Source organism: Daldinia caldariorum (assembly GCF_022478825.1).
Source record: "Daldinia caldariorum strain CBS 122874 unplaced genomic scaffold F4812scaffold_5, whole genome shotgun sequence".
Classification (NCBI taxonomy): domain Eukaryota; kingdom Fungi; phylum Ascomycota; class Sordariomycetes; order Xylariales; family Hypoxylaceae; genus Daldinia; species Daldinia caldariorum.
The window spans coordinates 1,366,726-1,381,758 of record NW_025953041.1 but is presented as its reverse complement, the minus strand read 5'-3'; the positions used below and the strand labels follow the sequence as shown (position 1 = coordinate 1,381,758).

The 15,033-nt window shown below is 46.1% G+C and overlaps 4 protein-coding genes across 4 annotated transcripts; 2 read left to right on the top strand and 2 right to left on the bottom strand.

Annotated features, from left to right (window-relative positions):
- Nucleotides 1-89: 89 nt before the first annotated feature.
- F4812DRAFT_332614 (uncharacterized protein) lies at nucleotides 90-1,379 on the bottom strand. Its single transcript, XM_047931571.1, has 3 exons — nucleotides 1,153-1,379; nucleotides 523-980; nucleotides 90-443 (listed from the first exon to the last, which is right to left on the bottom strand). Exons 2-3 carry the CDS (start codon nucleotides 928-930, stop codon nucleotides 195-197), a joined length of 657 nt encoding a protein of 218 aa, XP_047791812.1. The 5' UTR covers nucleotides 931-980; nucleotides 1,153-1,379; the 3' UTR covers nucleotides 90-194.
- A 1,868-nt stretch (nucleotides 1,380-3,247) lies between these two features.
- On the top strand, nucleotides 3,248-5,249 carry F4812DRAFT_458034 (uncharacterized protein; the record flags this gene model as incomplete). The annotated part of the gene is made up of 2 exons (XM_047937285.1): nucleotides 3,248-3,450; nucleotides 3,533-5,249. The coding sequence occupies 2 exons, from the start codon at nucleotides 3,248-3,250 to the stop codon at nucleotides 5,247-5,249; spliced, it is 1,920 nt and encodes a 639-aa protein (XP_047791811.1).
- A 3,654-nt stretch (nucleotides 5,250-8,903) lies between these two features.
- Nucleotides 8,904-10,692, top strand: F4812DRAFT_458033 (cytochrome P450; the record flags this gene model as incomplete). Its single annotated transcript, XM_047937284.1, has 4 exons — nucleotides 8,904-9,057; nucleotides 9,110-9,838; nucleotides 9,913-9,994; nucleotides 10,053-10,692. 4 exons carry the CDS (start codon nucleotides 8,904-8,906, stop codon nucleotides 10,690-10,692), a joined length of 1,605 nt encoding a protein of 534 aa, XP_047791810.1.
- A 1,853-nt stretch (nucleotides 10,693-12,545) lies between these two features.
- On the bottom strand, nucleotides 12,546-12,811 carry F4812DRAFT_423308 (uncharacterized protein). The gene has a single exon (XM_047933749.1). It carries the CDS (start codon nucleotides 12,776-12,778, stop codon nucleotides 12,605-12,607), a length of 174 nt encoding a protein of 57 aa, XP_047791809.1. The 5' UTR covers nucleotides 12,779-12,811; the 3' UTR covers nucleotides 12,546-12,604.
- Between the last annotated feature and the right edge of the window lie 2,222 nt (nucleotides 12,812-15,033).

Here is a 15,033-nt window from a genome sequence, read left to right as displayed (position 1 = left end):
GCGATTCATTCCCAGGGTATCTGCTTATAAAGTAGTGAAGTAATAACACCCACTTCTAACTTCGAGTTAGAACTCCTATACATCTCACACAACGGCTAGAAATGACACCAGAGTAGAAAAGCTTGCTTCGCGTAGTCAATGCACCAAGAAAAAAAACATTCTCGGATTCAAACCATTTCCTTGCCATGCAGGTCTCAGACCGTCAGCATTGCACCTAGAACCACCATCAGGCCGACCGTGACCAAGCCTCCCAAGCCTTGGAATGCCCCTCCCTTACTCGAGACGGCCAAGTTGGGAGTATGCTGTCCGGATGATGACGGAGTAGACTCGTTGAGCTTGGCGGTCAGCTGATCGTCAGAAACCCAGCTGGTGGTGACACTTGAGCTATTGGTGCAGTCATTAGGTGTAGTACCAGTTCCTTCGACGAAGTGGACAGCGGAGCACTGGATTATCAAATTAGCAACATTCGCGTAATAAAGGATTTGGCACTGCTATGATGCAGAGTGGATAGGCACTACTTACTTGGTAGAGAAATCCATCGACGGCGTGAGAGACAATGCCGATGAAGCCTTTCTTGCCGAGGAACTCGCGAGGGATGGTGACTCGGGGATTGCAAAATTTTCCTTGGCCGCTCTGCTGGAAAACGGGCCAGACTTCGGTCCAGTTGCCTTGAGCAGTAGGGTCGACATTGATACGGTAGAGCCATGTGCTCTGGGGATGGGTGAGGGTGGTAGCGATGACATCGCCATCTATATGGAAATCCGTAGGAGAGACTTTGGCGATGTCAGGCGAGTAGCCGCCGCAGGGTTGATCGCCCTCGGTGTCGTCATTGAATTGGCCGATGGTGGGAGGGTGCTCTACGGTGAAGTGGGCGTTGGTGATGCCTGTGAAGAGCAGCATCACAGTCGCGAAGAGTGCCATGGGAGCCATGGTGCTATTGGGGGTTCGTTGCAGTTTTCTTTTTTCTTTTTTCTGGTCACCTAGAAGAAGGTTTATGGTCAAATTGGGATTCAGAGGAGCAGGTCTACGTGGGTGAATATGTGGCAGAGAAGAGGAGGGAACAGCAAAGGCTATTTGTCAAGGGTTATGAGCAAAGGATGTGCGATAAAAAAAAAGAGGAAGAAGGAAGGAAGCAAACACGGGCGGGAATACCTTTTGATGTAACTTGCGATAGGTAAGACGAATGGAGTGCTGAATGACTATCTCCTGCGCGCCTACCTACCTGTAACCGAGCAAGGTCACTTCGTTAGTTGAGGGGAGGTCGAACAAAAAGTCTGAGACGTGTTGTGATACTAGGACCTAGGTAGTAGGAAGAAGATTGGAAAGGAGACGGAGGTTGGGAAGCAGTAAAAAGATACCTTGTACCTAAAAGGTACCTTAGGTAATTTTATCAGTTGTTACCGCGGGAGCCTTCCCTCTTTTCCCGCGTACCTGGATACACTAGAGACGCAAGCCTAAGCCATCCCAGATCCGTTTAGGAAAGAGCCCTTTCTGAATTTTGGGAATACAAGGGGAAGCATACGTTTGAGGTGTAAGTGTAACTGTGGAACTGGTGTATGACAATGTTCTTTCCTGCTAGACGAAAATAAATCTGAATTAAAGTGTAACATGTAGGTACTTAAAGCATTACGATCCGATTCGGCATACTACAGTTTGATGGAATGTGCTCCTTGACTTAGTAAGTCCAATAACTAGCAAGACTTTCCCATAATACATACCTTACTTATACCCAAACCATCGGCTGTGTCTATTTCTGTGTAACATATATCATTATCGTATAGAGGTTTGCATTAACGAATTAATTATACCTGAGGTATCATTTATGACGACGAGATTAACCTCGATATATCTTCTACATCATACAATTCCGTTTCAAGATGAAGATAAAGATGGTAACATTTGACTTGGGCTCTTTGACTGCCTTCTATTTGTATACAAGAATTGCGTGATACCTGATTGGTTCCTACCCGCTTCTGTCGTCCACTGCCTGTTGTTGATGCGCGAGATCCATGTCTGGCATGTCAGCATGTCTTGGTTCTCGGGATCATCTTACAAGGATCCTGGGGACAGCCCCGCCAATTACAGGGAGTCTCTAGCGCAGCCCACTTCCCTCCTACTAGCCCTGCCCCGCTTTAGTCCCAGAGATTTCCATTTGAGGCTATTTGAGCACATTGTGGCGGGGCGGAGGTCTACCATGTAGCGTTTTAGCGCGGTTTACAGATATTAAATATGAGGTACGGTTTACATATAAATGTAAAAGGAAGAGCAATCTACCTCTCCCTCGGTAATCCATACAAGACAACCTACCAGTACCTACCTGATCTACCTGATTCCGATACAAGTACTGCTCCATTATGATTGATACTCCACAAACTTGAAGCTTCGATTTTGTCAAGTGTAGTCTGACAGGGCGTCTCGTAGAGGTTGCAGCAACGACAGAACGGAAAGTTGTTTCAAACACACTTTAGCATTACTTGGGCAGACCGCTCTTTATCATGTGCCACTAGGAGTTGCTTCGAATTACTTCGAGTTACTATAATAGGTATTAAACGATAGCAAACAACGATTCCCGTTGTACCTTGCGTAGGTACCTAGATGCATCATAAACGATGCATAGCTGTAAAAAGAGATCTTCTTATCAAACAACATGCGCCGCAACTTACCTAAGGATGTTAATACCTTAGCCTGGTTTAGGTAATTATAAGGTTCTACCTAGGTACATAATGTAACACCCACCTACCCGGTTTCCGTACTACATGTATTGAAGTATTGAAGTTTACCTTAGAAGGTAGGTAGGTAGGCACTTCCCTAAGTCCAAGACTTACCTAGCTATTAATTTCTTTCTTTGAGTTGGTCCAAAGTCCAGACCCTCTGCTGCTTCCCCTGTTTCTGCTTTATCCGACTTGTCATCCATTTCAACATTACACTTCACTTGATCCTTACTCCTTATCTAGGGACCAAACCCACACACATTTTACAACAAGTCCCGAACTCAGGATTATCATCGCATTTCATCCTGTTCGCGTAGAGATCTAAAGAAGACAGTTTCCAAAAAGTTTCAGAGAGGATCTAGACACAGTCCGCAGTCTCCAATGTACAACTGTCTCTTGCGAAAGCCACCAATAACTCAGGCTTTGTCTACGCTCACCTAAGTTTTACACGTCGCTTTCGGATACCTTTACCACTCTCTTTGATATATGCCTCAGATACACTGGACCGATGAGCGCTAAGTGAGAAAGCATTCGAGATGGCTATGGATAATATGGAAGACATGGATATGGGGGGTATGGACATGGACATGGATATGGATACGGGTGGCATGTCCATGGGTGGTGGTGATATGACAACTGCCAACAAGGCCTATGCAAGATACTACTGGTATTTTGTTGCAACCTCTCTTGTCATGTTCCTTTTCATACGGATCGCCAACTCCATCCTGTTCGGGTCAAGGTACGCTACCTTTTCTTCTATCTCGAATCTAACATGATTTTGGCAACGTTTTACCCAATTTCGGACTAATTCTGGAGCATAGGCTACGCAGGTCCAAATCGCACTCCGTACGGTTTCCCACGCGGCCCACGAATCTCTGCTCGCAATTATGGGCGACCTTAACCGCCGTATGTAGGGAGATGAGCTATCCACAGCTTTATGTTCCAGTCCGAAACTTGACATGGCTAACGCCACCACCCATGGGCCATATCGTGATCCTTCTAATCTACTGGTCCGTTATTATTTACATCACATTTAAAGATTCGGTCATACAGGATGCAAACCTCGTGGAAAGAGTAGGGTATCGCAGTGCTTGGGTAACAGTTACGCAGGTGCCTCTTCTCTACTTGTTAGCCTCTCGAACCAACGTCATCGCCCTCATTATCGGCACCAGCTACGAAAGGTTGAATTGGCTTCATCGATGGGTAGCCCGGACCATATTGGTTACCACAACGTTACATGGTTTCTGTTTCTTTGCCGGCTGGGTCGAATCTGACATAGTCGACATAGAGCTCTCGATGATGAAAATGGTCAAGTACGGTCTCGGTGCTTGGGGAATTTTACTGTGGATGAACACCACATCTTTCAAGCCATTGCGATCTGCTGCATATGAGGTCTTCGTTATTCAGCATATATTAGCGGCTGCCATATTCCTATGGATTGTCCACGCTCACGTTCCTGCAAGTGCCGGATATAATGTTTGGTTTGCAGTTGCTGCATTTTGTTTTGATCGAGTGTTTCGTCTTGGTCTCTTAGTCTGGCAGAACATCAAGTTACGCCCGAACCGCTCATGCTGCCAAGGCGGACAGTGGATTGGCCATCAGACACAAGTCTCTCCAGTGGGCGATTCTATAACCATGGTAACTATAAAGGATGTTCACTTCAAGTGGAGGACGGGGCAGCATCTCTACTTGTGGCTACCTAGAATAGCACCGTTTGAAGCGCACCCATACACGATTGCTTCCTCTCATCAGATTCCGCACTCGTGTATCTGCAATAGCATTCAACTAGTAATACGATCTCACTCGGGCTTTTCAAAGAGGCTCAGCGAATTTGCGCAAAAGCAGGAAGCAATGGGAAAGAAACAGACTCTCACAGCCTTAGTCATAGGCCCATACGGCAACCCACCAAGGTGGGATGTTTTTGAAACTCTAGTCTTGATCTCCGCATCTACTGGAGCGTCGTTTACACTTCCCATTCTGGAGAGCGTGCTCCATCCTAAGAAAGGAACATGCACCAAGCGTATAGATTTTATCTTAGCGGCTAGGAAAGGGGAGGAAGTTAGGTTCTACCATGATCGCCTGCATGAAGCCGTGGAAAAGGCGAAGTCGATAGGTATGGAACTAGTAGTGCATATTGCTGTAACAGGGAACGGACAGCTAGGAGCACTAGGCTCTGCGGTTTTTCCATCGTCTTCGGCTTCTTCAACAGATGAAAAGAAAACCTTAGATGAAGAAGTAAAGGTATCAGTGAACACCGAGGGGGTTGTCCAACCACTGATGGGCATTTCGCGTATGAACCTTTCGGAGTCAAGTCCTGACTCGCATATACGCCATTCGGCGTCGAGGCCGGACATAGCGGGGTTCATCAGGACCGCTGTTGAAGCCACAGGGGGGGAAACGGGGATCGTTGTGTGCGGAGGACAATCCTTAGTAACCACTGTGAGAACTAATGTAGCAAAGCTAAGCGACGAACGGGCGGTACACAAGGGCACTGGTGCCCAAGGAATCTACTTGCATGTGGAGGAGTATTGCTTTTGATCGGAAGCCGGAGGTCATCTATAGCAGCAAGGGCAAGGATTACAGATGTTACAGCACATTATACCCACGAGTACTCATTCATGTAGCAATTAACCATCACTGCAATCTCAGTTGGATAACTATTTCCAACGTGATAGCACATAGATAAATCCTAATTCTAATGCAATGCATTACTACCTAACCCAGGTCATTATAATCCTCTGATAGGGAACACATATACCTTCTTGATGGATGTATCACCAGCATTACTGAAGAAAATAATCGAGCAGTAATAAAAGTTTGAGTATCGTTGACGGGTGTCGGTCAAAATTTACGGGACACACGTTATGCAGTGCTGCAAGTCATTGCGCATTACCTGTTCGGCACAGGTGCAACACGATACTAATTCCAACAGTTTGTACCTGGTTCTATGATCTAGATTATCATTAGCCCACAATCAATCTAAGCTAAGCCAGTTGTCCTTTCATGCTTTTGGTAAGGGTATATGATAGGGTATATGATAACCCCTTTCCCCCTTTCCCCCCCTTTTCTCTCTCTCTCTCTCTCTTCCTTCAGGGCCCCCTAATAATCTCACCTTGTCGCTGTCCAACACCGTTATACGTATATGCGTACCATGTTTGTTTGCGGTGATTACAGATACGAACGGAGGTTGTACTGCCGCGCAACTAATGAATACAATATAACTTCGGTACTACTATGTGTGAAGGAACTTGCGGTCCTCATACGACTACACTAAGGGAGAGTGAAATTTAGGCATAGAAAAAGAAAAGCCATGGTTCTATTTTAGGAATTCTGCCATCAATATGAGACATTACAGATTAAGGAACGGGAGAATGAAAGTGACTTTCAGTCAAATAAAAGAGGCAGTGTTGAATTATCAATACTTGACATGCAATTCCACCATGTAAATTCAAAGACTGGCGAAGTACAGCCCTACCAAGCGGCGTACAACTGCATGATGAAAAACAGGGTCTCTTGGCATCTCAATGATACATGGAGAGTTATAAGAAAGGGAAAAAAAAAGACAAAGAAAAACTGTATATAGTATATACGAGGGGCTAAGCCGCATGCCTCGAGACGCACAACATAAGCTTGAGAAAATGGACTCACCACTACGGAATAATGTTGGACTGCATTACTCTCTCTCTCTCTCCAAGGTGATGGGTTAATTGAGATAGGCACCCCTTTAAACACAGTTCCCGCTTCTGTTTGATGATGGGATTATTTGGCCCGAATATGCACTAGATGGTTGCTCAATCGGCCTCTAATTTTTAACTTTCTTAAAATAAAATAAGCATTATCAATGCTCGGACGGAAAATATGGATCGGAACCTTTTGTTCATATCAATGGTAATATTAGTATTAGTTGAGATCGGTCTGTTATCGTCCGTTTGAAGCCGACCTAAGTAAGTATCGGCAAAGATTCTTTCCAGAAGGTTGGCAGCACCTGGAAGTTAAATAAACGGAATGTTATACAGAAATGTCTCTCGCTACATAGCTCAGCTGCTCGTATTAGACGTATTAAACGCCGCAAGCCTCAGCTGGATTCTACTAATGGACTGGCTGGTCTGCTTTTACTTGCATACCCGGGGCGCTCTTCAGCTTAGTAGCCAACCAGTACCGCCAACCACAGATTAAAAACGGAGCAACCAATATAGCTATACGATCACGGGATATCAATTAATGAATACTATGTATCATGCCGGTCCTATGAAAACGCTATCGTGGGTTCACAGACGCTAGCAAGGGGTCACGCGCATAACACGCGCCTAACGTTAGTCTCGTCATATCTAAGTTAACCTACCAAGGTATATATTATCGTACCTAGGCTACCTACCTCGAAAGATCAATAGTTAACTGATCATGTCAAGCATTCCCTGTCAGCTCTTATCCAAGGGTATGGTATGGTGGAAAATCCCTTGCATCTAGCCTCATAGGGTAGCCATACAGATGCAAATTGAGAATTCGCTAATCTAGGTACCTAATCTTTTATAGGTGCTTCCGTGGCGCATCTAAGGTTTTGGGGGACTTCCGAGTTTCCCCGCGACTACTGAACCTCACTCGTCGACAACTACCTCAGGTTCACAGGCTGGTGGTATCGTATCGAGACAGCATCAACACTGCTCACTATTTACTTCCTTTGCCTTGGCTTACTCGATATAGCTATAGTTCCATGCCGTGTATAGACAAAGTGACGAAATATGAAAAAAATTGAGAGGTATATACCCCTGCTGACATTCTATACCTACCTAATGCAGCTATGCTAACTGAGGTCTTCTGTTCTAATAAGCTAATGTCGTGTTGCTTTATGATATAGGAGGTATACAGCTGTACGCCACACCTATCCTGAGCATAGGTAGGTAGTCTTATCTATATAACAGCTTGTGAGACACCGTTCGGTAATACATGCCTGGGCTATGCGTCTAAATGATGCTCGATGACCGTAAGCCAATCAAGACGTATTGACACCCATCTTAGGTTCATCTCATTAGCCAAAGTGTATTCCAACCCTAGATGGGATTATACCCGTTGCTAATTCGGATGGGATCGCGGTACAGGTTTGGCCAAGAGATGAGAAAAACCTATAATTAACGAAATTGACTACCCGTAATGTTTATTTGGTGTTCTTTTCCTTCTACTCCCCTTTCTGCAAAGATTAAATTGATAGCTAACTAATAGTTGATTCCTGTTGAGGTTCTGATTGGGCTTCCTATAGATACAACCACCCTCGCACGAGGCTACTGTAACCTTATATGCCCCAACTTAAGGTGCTGTAACCCTGCAGCATGAAGATAGCTTTTTGAGCTATCTCCCTAAAAGCGCAGGTCTGGTCCTTTCCTGTGGGAATCCGTCTAATGTGTGCGAGCTATCCCTGTATCAGCCCGGAAATATTAGCTTGGTTAAACCTCACATGGCCAAATCTTATCCCGCATGATTATGCGATATCCAGCATCCTTTCGTATCGAACCCGAAGCTACAATATCACGCTCTATGCCCTTATGGGGATTCTTCAGCTTGGTAGCCAAACCAAGCTTCGGGGTTTACATCGTGAGACGAGCTAAATCAAGGCATCCCAAGCCACACTCGCGGAATGGATCACGGCACGTTAGCCGGGTATTTTGTTGATTAAACTACACACAAGCAGGAGGCCATGGGGTCCACTCTAGAAGGGACGAGCTCCCCCTTTCGATGCCACGCCGATGAAGGTGGGTTGATTGCATATACGGTTGGTAGAATTACTTACCTTATAAGACCATGAGGAAGAAATGCCTTGTTAACCTGGTTCAATGTCTGGTTCATGTCCCTGGCCTTCGCTTTCTCATCCTATCCCCTCGATCTTCAGGAGTCATTCAGGATTCATTACGGCGTCAGCGATATGGCAGTGGTATCTTGGCTTGTGATTTCGATCTTATTGCTATGTATAATACATATAATCAAAAAGGCGAACGATAAAAGTAGAATCCCGCCCAATGCTCGGCCACTACCAGGACCGAAGTGTTAGTGTTCTTGCCCCTTTATTTTCGCGAGGATTCATTTTCCTAACTAAGAACAGCCTTGCCTCTAATCGGCCGTGTACATGATATCCCCGCACAATCTCCCTGGCTGAAGTTCTACGAATGGAGTAAGGAGTATGGGCCAATATATCAAACAGAGATGTTTGGTACGGTCCATGTGTGGATATCAACAGAACGAATTGCCATCGACTTACTCTCACGGAGGGCGGGTAACTACTCGGACCGACCGCTCATTCCTAACCTCCCTGATAATCGAACGAGCGGACACTATCTTGCGCTATCGGGACGTAACGGTAAGCAGTTACAAAATGATTAAGGGTTATTACTTACAGATATATAATTTAGATACTTGGAGACGTCAGCGGAAGCTCTGTCAACAATTGATGAGCGTGACAGCCAAGGCCTCGCTATATTCTTATCCGACTAAAGAGCGGGATCGGTTTTTATACCTACTATCGCGCGATCCATCGCAATATCGAGAATACGTCGAGCAATTCACAGCACGTACTGTGGCCCGGCTCTCTTGGGGAAGCCCTCACCCCGCCCCGCTGCTGCGAGTCACTACTTCTGGTCTCCTCGATACCATCTCCCCGTCAGGGGCTCTTCCTAATGCTATCCCCTGGCTCATGTATATACCCAATTTCATAAGTCCCTGGAAGCAGAAAGAAAACGCTCGTCAGGAACTTGAGACCGCCCTCCTAAAAGTACGCATTCGGTACGTACACGACCGCATCAGCGAAGGGAATGCCGAACCCAGTTTCATAAACACATTCATAAATAAGCTGAGCGGCCAGAGTGATGGCAGCAAGAGCGATGGCAGCAAATGGGAAGATGAGGCCGAGGCCAGTTACGTTGTTGGGCAAATGGCCATCGCTGGAGCTTTAACAATTGGGAGCCCAATCCAAAGTTTCATGCTCGCTATGCTACATTATCCCGAGTGGCAGAGAAAACTACAACATGAAGTTGATACCGTATGTGAAGGAAGGTGTCCCGAATGGGAAGACCGTGAAAGGCTACCGTTGCTTCGTGCCGTCGTTAAGGAGACGATCCGGTGGCGTCCCCCCGTTCCAACAGGTAGGCCATCCTAGAAGCCTTGCTCAAAGTCAGACCAGGTCTTTTCTTTTTTTCTTTTTACTAACACCGAGGAGGAATCCCGCATGCGATCGAAAATGATGATGTATATGAGGGCTATTTTATTCCCGCGGGCGCAACTATTCACGCCCTGGAATGGTAAGTCTAATACGAGAGTATATGTGCCTTAGAACGTGTCAATCTAATCCTTGGCTAGGGCTATTACCCGCGACGAGTCCATCTATCCAGATGCTCACAATTTCAACCCTGCCCGGTGGTTGGAGCCTAGATATCCTACTTATAAGGAGCCATTGACCATGCACCCGAACCTGGGTGGGTTCAGCCAATTCGGGTTTGGCCGTCGTACATGTCAAGGCCTTCCCATCGTAGAGCAAGATCTTTTCTTGACGATGGGCGGAATGGCGTGGGCGTTTGACCTTCGGAAGAAGCTCCGAGAAGACGGCAGCGAAATACCGGTGCATTGGAACGACTACACCCCATTACTGATAGCCAAGCCGGCCCCATTCGAATTTGACGCAACGGTTCGCAGTCCGTTGAAAGAAGCGGCTCTCAGAAATATGTGGGAGACGGGTAAAGGCGAAGACGACGAAGAGGAGGAGCGGGACCAGTTCCTCGCACAGAAGTGGAAGGAAGATGCCGCGTACATGGAAGAAACGAAGACGGCGCTCGAAGATGATAGTAGCAGCGCCCGCGGTAGCGAGACGAGCGATCCGCAATCACCATATAGATCGGTTTCTTCTGCTAGCACGGGGTCGGAGAGCGAGTTCGGGGATGGGGGCAGCCCTACCCTACTACATCAGCATCTAGATTTCATTTATCAAAACGGCGGGCAATGATGATGGGCAGCAGCGACTACTACAGAATGAAGTTCTCGACGGCCGAGAGATGATGACCGTGTACTACCTAATTAAGCAAAGTAGGTAAGGTAAGGTACCTAACTAAAGAATGGCATAGCATATAACTATAACTAAGGGTTTCGGAAACAATTACATACTTTCACAAAGCGGGTTGACCCAAACTAGGCGACTATTTTCAACAAATAGGATGTCAAGAGATGTATGTATATATAGGTGTAAAACTCTGTTATGTGAATGGAAATACGAGACATTCTAAGTACCTACCTAATATATTGTTCCGTTTCTGCTCTGTGAAGTCCTAAGTTAGTATAGAGTAATTATGAGTTATAAGTAACTGTCTAGTACCTAATGCTAGCCACCCAACACTTGCGGGTGGTCCTCAGTCTTTGATCGCCCTGGCATGTGGGTATATTCTAGATTGCGAAATGTCGTATCAATTAGTCAACTACCTGTATAGACCCGTATTCATCACAAGACGGGAGCCCAGTCGGGATTATACTTTATGAGTTTCCTAGTCGGGCGACTTCTTTATACCTAAACGCCGAGAAAAGTCCTACCACTTCTGCTACCACTTCTACCCGTCCTCTTCTTCGCCTCCTAATATCCGGCAGGTTCCCGTCGGATAAGTCTCCAGTCGGGATCTGGTCGAATGGCTTAGAATTCGAAGAAGTCTACTAACCTAAAGATACCCGTGAGTGACCCGATAGACGAGTGCCCGTTATGACCGGTGGGGCAACTCGGCCAAAAGACGGGCAGAGTGTAGATTGAATAAAAATTGGATAGGCGGTGGCGGTAAGCATTCTCCGGCTACCTGGGTCGTACGTCCGGCTTATTATACACACCTGTAAGATTTTTGTTGTCGTGGGACAGACCGGTTTCCCGGACCGGACTTGTAAGCGAGATACCAATAGCACTAATGGGAATTGGGTATAAATAATGTCATTTGGGAACAAAGGTAGGTGTAAGAGCGTTTGAAGGAGGCGTACCAACCGGAGTAAGAGCCTACCTAGGCTAAGGAGGGGGGGGATAGTGACAGAGGGTCGGAACTAGTTGTAGGCCACATGCAACTATTCCCGAGAACCTGCCAAGGAAACAAGAATAGGGGGCTGAAAGGGGGGTGGGCTAGAGTTGGAAAAGTTGGCAAAGGTGATTGGAATTATCTAGGTTAGGAGTTATAAATTCAATTGGGGAGCAAAAACTATATAGAACTACCTACCTAGGTAGGTACCTAAGGTAAGGTAGACAAGCATACCTAAAGGTCTGAACAATCGTAACATTGTGGTTGTTTAACCCTCAGGTATAGCGGTTGGTCTAAGTAAAGGAACGAAAACGCCAAGCCTCTCAGACAGAGTACGGGTTTAATAGGCGTTACCCTTAGGTACGAAGTTGTATGCGCCAAGCTATTAAGTCCTTCCCCATACGGCATTTATATGGTATTACTTACCTTAGGTACCTAGATACCTAGAGATCTGAAACTTTTAAGCGCGATTGAGATCGTGCTGTTGTACTATCATTTACTTTGCGTACAATACAAGGTTTAGGTTTAGGTACTCTATGGCCAGGCCTTGAGGTCTTCGCCGTAGAATACCTAAGGTACCTAATCTTACGGCCCGGAGAATAATAATTTGAGGTAACACTGAATTCTGAGAGCTGGTAAGAATCAATAATAATTAAACAATTCATCATAATACGCGGTCAATCTTGGACCAAATACCAAGTGATGGGCGGGAAGTAGGGCACCTGGGCGCGGTCATCGGTGACACGCCAGATTTGCATGGTGTTAACAGGGGTACGAGAATCGCCGACATCAGATAAGATAGAACGGGAGTTGGAGAAGAAGAAGACGATTGCTGCAAACTAGATGAGAGCGGGAGATTCATAGAAGAAAAAATCAAAAATCGAGAATACATGGTAGCAATGTGGACATGATAAGCCATGTGACAAGTGGGATAAGTGACGAAGAGGGAAGAGAATGAGTTGAGTGCAAGACGCAGAGGAAGAAGTACATAAGACAAGTACTCCCCTTAAAGACCCAAAGACCTAAAGACCGGCATGGGGTATCCATGTCATTACCCGCAGTTACAGGTACAGGTACCTCAATGGAATTTTTATGTGTAACCCGAGATACGGAGACAAGCAAGCTGGAAGTTGCCTACCTGGGTAGTTAGGAAGCAGCTATTCAATCCAAGGTAAGCAGCTGCGTTGTAGCTTACCTCCTTTTTACCTAAAATACCAGGGCCCTTTTAAATGAATTATTGCTAGGTTTAATGTCAGGTTAGCAGCTGTTCGTCTACTGTGTATACCTACCTCCTACCTAGTATTTACTACCTTGTATAACTTGCCTCGTTTTTAAATCCAGCGAGCAGATGCACCACATCTCTGTACCTCCCCAAGGTTTAGGGTCAGGTACATGTAGTCGTTCCCAAGTTGTTTCCCAATGGTTCCCAAGGGTCCCCAAGGGTCAATTATCTACACGTTCCCTCTGCCATGCAACCTTTCATTATTTATTTTCACCACATGTGTGTGTAGCTTCAGAGCCTACAGCTCACAGTCTACGGTAGCAGATCAGCGTGAAAATGACCTATCATTTCCACAATTTCTAGTCTTTCACAGTAACCAATGCATCGTTGCGTCCAAACGCGGTCCTATCAAGTCGAGATGGTGCTCGATATTTCGACGAGTAACAAGCCACTCTGGGTCTGGTTCTGGAGTTTCGGCGATAGACAAACCATTGCGGTATGTTTAATGCAGTATAATGATGACAACAACGCCAACGACGACAACAGCAGGAGCAGCAGCAGCAGCAATGCTTCTCCGGTCTGATTGGGCAGCTGGCCGAGCAAACGCTCCATTCGACCAACTCATACATATTCGCGATGCGTAATATACAGAACCTTTTTTTGCTTTCCGGGCATCCGACCAGTTCAATACCTCGCGTGTGTGATAATTGATCGCATTAGGCACGCTAGCAGGTTCGAAAGAGAAAAAAAAGTTCAGGCTGGCAAGGTACAATATAGCACGCAATATACCATGTAGTACGCACCGCTCCGGTAAATGAACAAGAGTGACCCATCTGGCCCATTTCAAGATTGCTAGGAACAGCCCTACTCGCCCTGGTGGCTCCCTCTTGGTGGGGATTCGTCGGCCGCTCGCCAATCCAACATGGTTTGTGAGCATGGTTCCCTTTAACAGAGATAGATTAAAAATAATAATAATGGACCAGACAGAGTAACGATCTAAGATCTAGGTATGGAGCTGAACTCCCTGAACTCCTTACGGTCGCTGCGGCACCTGGGCCCTGGGCCTGGACAGCTATGGCACTAGTAATACTGTAGCTGAGCTTTGGGCTAGTATACCTAGATCCAATTCTGCCCCATCACGGCGAGCGGGATGCTATTTACAATCCCTGTCTGCCGGTTCAAAATATTTCCTAATTTATTACAGGTGCATTCATAATCACCCTACGGATACCTCCCGTGGGTTTGGTAGGTATGTCAGTATATCTGTCAGTATGTCAGGTCCACGGCTCTACCCTACATTTCCAGTATTGTACAATACATATTGTACATGGGGTTGGACATGGCAAAAGCCATCGCGAATTCTCAACCCCTCACCTCGATCGAAGGACGTTAGCGAGCTCTGCCAATCTATTCGTCCAATTTTTTTTATTCACCAATCTCATTCGAAGCTAAAGAAGAAGAAAAAACCTTCCGACCATCACGACAGACACCAATACTGGAACCCCCCTGTATAGATTTGTTACCCATTGTTGTACATATCCAATCGCTGCTGCTTGTTAATTGCACTTTTACATGTTCCCCTAAATTCTCCTTTCAACATTACTGTTACCAGCATTGCCATCCCAACCCCTTCTTTGCGAGCATAGGTCCCGGTTCTAGCGGTTCTAGCGTCTCAGATTTCGAAGCCGTCTTTATTGTGTCTTAGCAACTTGCCAGCAACCCCTTACGGCTAAGCCTTATTGTTCTTTTCGTTTTGTGGTCCGGCTGTGATAACCCAGACCCAGGACGACCCGCCGGCACCGAACTAAATCTCGCTCTCAAATAGGCGCCTATCGATTTTGAGCCTAGGTAGTATCTCTCAATTAGAATAATTCAATACTCAGTCCAACCTACTTGCTTATAATAGTGGTGTCGACGGCGAGAAGAACAGAAAAGAACCGGAATAGCATCATAAGTATATCTCGGGCCGTGGCAGTAGTGGTCGCTTGAAATCCAATTGCCGATTGTCGCCATCAACCTTTCGATGTCTTCCGCAGTCTTTCATTTACCTACCTAGCCTTATTACGACTTTGAATTTCAT